The 3110-nt window shown below is 38.9% G+C and overlaps 1 protein-coding gene across 1 annotated transcript; it reads right to left on the reverse strand.

Annotated features, from left to right (window-relative positions):
* Nucleotides 1-1172: 1172 nt before the first annotated feature.
* On the reverse strand, nt 1173-2293 carry LOC101305741 (protein PLANT CADMIUM RESISTANCE 6-like). Its single transcript, XM_004296043.1, has 3 exons — nt 2167-2293; nt 1586-1657; nt 1173-1468 (listed from the first exon to the last, which is right to left on the reverse strand). Exons 1-3 carry the CDS (start codon nt 2291-2293, stop codon nt 1173-1175), a joined length of 495 nt encoding a protein of 164 aa, XP_004296091.1.
* Nucleotides 2294-3110: the final 817 nt, after the last annotated feature.

Below are 3110 nucleotides of genomic sequence, written 5' to 3' on the forward strand. Positions count from 1 at the left end.
AAAAAAAAAAAAAAATTGGGGGCGCAGCACTGGCGGAACTATATTGAGACCATGGCACCCTTTAATTTTTTTAAACTTGTGTATTAGGCTTTACTAATCAAGGAATTTGACATAATTAGATGTAAAAACTTACTAATTTAGAGGTTTGGCCCCCATTCCTTTCCTATTAAACTATAAACACCATTTTTTGTTACTAAGTTTAATTTATCCAATTTATTTCTCCTACCTTAATCAACTCTTGCCATACTCTATTCATATTTAATCAACTCACCATAATAAATAATTTCTTTTTTATCATTCTATTATGTACAAATACTTTGCAATTGATTAACTTATTTCAGTTATTTCTCTATGTATTTAATGAATTCCAAATTTCATATTTTGTTTTCAGTTTAGTAACTTTTTTTTTAAACTGTCCAATACATAAAAGTTAATTACCTTTGATATTGTATTCATATACAGTTATTCAAGTTTCGAATACTATGTATTTTGACTTTATAACTCGACCCCCCTTAATATATAATCCTGACTCCGTCTCTGAGACGCAGAAAAATTGGGGCTCTAGGCCGGTGCCTACTGGGCCTATGGTCAGGCTTGTGCTACTCACAAGGTTTCTCAAATCTCTAGTTTATGTTTCATCTAAACTTCAATTCTATTCCCTAATTTCGTCATCTCAGTCGGCCTCCGCTAGCTTTGGCTCTCTTACAGTTATGAATTAATTATGATCTTTTTGTTACTTTCCTAGCTAATATTAATCTTATTCTCCAACAGTTATCGACTTATCGTGCATATATATCTTACATTCTGAGGAAGACCGCAACCACTCAACAAGCACTATTCTGGGTTTGTATCATTCACTATCCGAACCGGTATGGCAAAGTCCAAAAGCTGAAAATTTCTTAAAGTAACTAATCAAGAATTAAATATAAAACCTGATGAAATCATCTCCAATATTAACGTCCAACTCAACAAACAAATGGACACTAACATATAAGTTTTGATGCATAAACATATTACATATGTGTGTTCAATTGTTCATGCATATATATATATAGTATCCATGCACTTCATTCATAAATGAAAAGATAACGTGCAGCACTAGAGAAACCATTAGACTTGCACTATCGATCAAAGCTCCTATATATATATGGAACCGGCCATGAATCGATCGATCAGTTCATTCTGTGGTTGATCACCGGAGGCGTCATATGCGATCGCACATTCATGCCGCTGGCTGCCGCATTTCCTTGCCATCCTCTTGAAGGGTCTAGCCCTCTCCTTTGAAGCTCTTTGTATTCTTGGCAAAGAGCACACGGCTCACAAAACAAATGGGTGAGCCAGTCGGACGCAGGTGCCTCAACTAGCCCATACATGTTCCTAATCTTTGTACGATACGCGCATGACACAATGCATGGCATGCCACTGAACGCTGCGACCAGCCCGTATAGCAATCCGCTTGTTGCGCATGCTGTAGTACATACACAACTAGTTAGTGATCAATTTGTGATCGATGATTCAGGTAGTAAACTAATTAGAGAGAACTTTGATCTACTTAGTTGTTCGATTTTTGATCGCGATCACGTACTGGTATTGCCGTCGTCCACAACCTCTGCTATCTGGCCGAACGTCAGGCATGGGACAAGAGCCGTCGTTACAGCTGCAATATCAACAAAGAGAGTACGTTAAAGTCGATCGATCATAATCTCATCATTGATACTATATTTCTATGTGATCATAAAATTTAATCGTCAGTAAGTGATCATAGAATTTAATCATCAGTAAGTACATAATCACAAGTAATGCTAGTAGTAACAAAGTAGCTAGGTGAAGTTTGAGAAAATTGAAGATGCATGATTACCAATATTAGGATCCTCCAGGCAATCAAATAGCCCAGTTCTCCAAGGCTCGCTGCCAATCGGGGGTGGTTGAGGTGGTTTATAAACATGTGGAGGAGTATAGACTTGGTGATGTGGCTTGGAGGCACAGGTCGAGGCGGCCGTGGAGGCGGATACTGCATTGGTGTTGGTTGTGGTGGGTATTGTAGAGGCTGCAGGTAAGGTGGTGATGGTTGTGGTTGTCCTGGCAGCGGCTGCTGGTGGAAATATGGTCGTGGTTGGCCTCCGCCGTGTGGTTGCTGGTTTTGGTCATAGTTTGCAGAATTATTACCAAACGTGGCTTCCAAAACGACTCCATACTCAACCTCATGATGAACTTCTACCTCATCTTGATGACATTCAGGCTGAACATCCTCGTGGTATATTGAGGAGGGGTCTTCCAACTCTGAAGTTTCCATCACCTCTCTCTTTACCACACTATTTGATTGAAGAGGAAGCTAGAAAGAGAGTGGGAGAGAGTTGTAGTGAAAAGATTAGCGCATGCCGTACGATTTATATACTAGTACTTCAGTACGATTTACCATCTCTACGGCAACCCAATATCAGGAACGTCGTTAATTATAATGAAATTTAGTTGATGGATTAACTAAGCAAGCAATCAATAATGTAGCAATTAGAAAATGCTGGGAGATTTTTCTTCCAGTTTGGATTGTTTGACTGATTCATGAATTTTAATTTGGAGGAGTCGTGGTTAGTAGTAGTTAGTATAGCAGTTAGTTTCTATATGATATGCGTGTGTCCGATCGATGGTGGATATATAGTAATTTTCTTGCGCTGCAGATCGAGTAATCTGGTTTATAATTATAGGCAGCAACTCAAAATCATAAAATTATATAATTATGAATAATAAAAATAGTACTCGAGACTAAGTCATGTTGCGTCCTAATGTCATATTCGTTTCAAGTTGAAGAAAGAAAAAACCTAAATACAATTAGTTTTTTTCTCTCACCTTGTTAGCCTTGAAGGCTTGAATTGACCACTTGATCTTTGAATTTAAATTTCTGTATACATCATTAGGCCAATTCTACCAAAGTTGCAGGTAGAATATATACATATATATATAGAGGATCAGAAGCGAAGGTTCGCACTCGGCTTAAAGTGCAGACGTCCGTTCGTTCTCCACCCTCTGGCGCCGGTGACGGCGCGCCTCCACCCCAGAATACTCCAGCAGCGTCCCCGACCACTTTCCTTCCCCGACGAGTCCGTTTTTTCTAG

Source organism: Fragaria vesca, linkage group LG3 (assembly GCF_000184155.1).
Source record: "Fragaria vesca subsp. vesca linkage group LG3, FraVesHawaii_1.0, whole genome shotgun sequence".
Classification (NCBI taxonomy): Eukaryota; Viridiplantae; Streptophyta; class Magnoliopsida; order Rosales; family Rosaceae; genus Fragaria; species Fragaria vesca.

What these genes read in the sequence shown, in the direction of transcription:
- LOC101305741 (XM_004296043.1), bottom strand. Translation starts at nt 2,293, where the DNA reads ATGGAAACTTCAGAGTTGGAAGACCCCTCCTCAATATACCACGAGGAT. An exon ending in CGTTTTGGAAGCCACGTTTG is followed by an intron (nt 1,658 to 2,166) that starts GTAATAATTCTG and finishes TTGATATTGCAG; the next exon opens with CTGTAACGACGGCTCTTGTC. An exon ending in TGTGGACGACGGCAATACCA is followed by an intron (nt 1,469 to 1,585) that starts GTACGTGATCGC and finishes TATGTACTACAG; the next exon opens with CATGCGCAACAAGCGGATTG.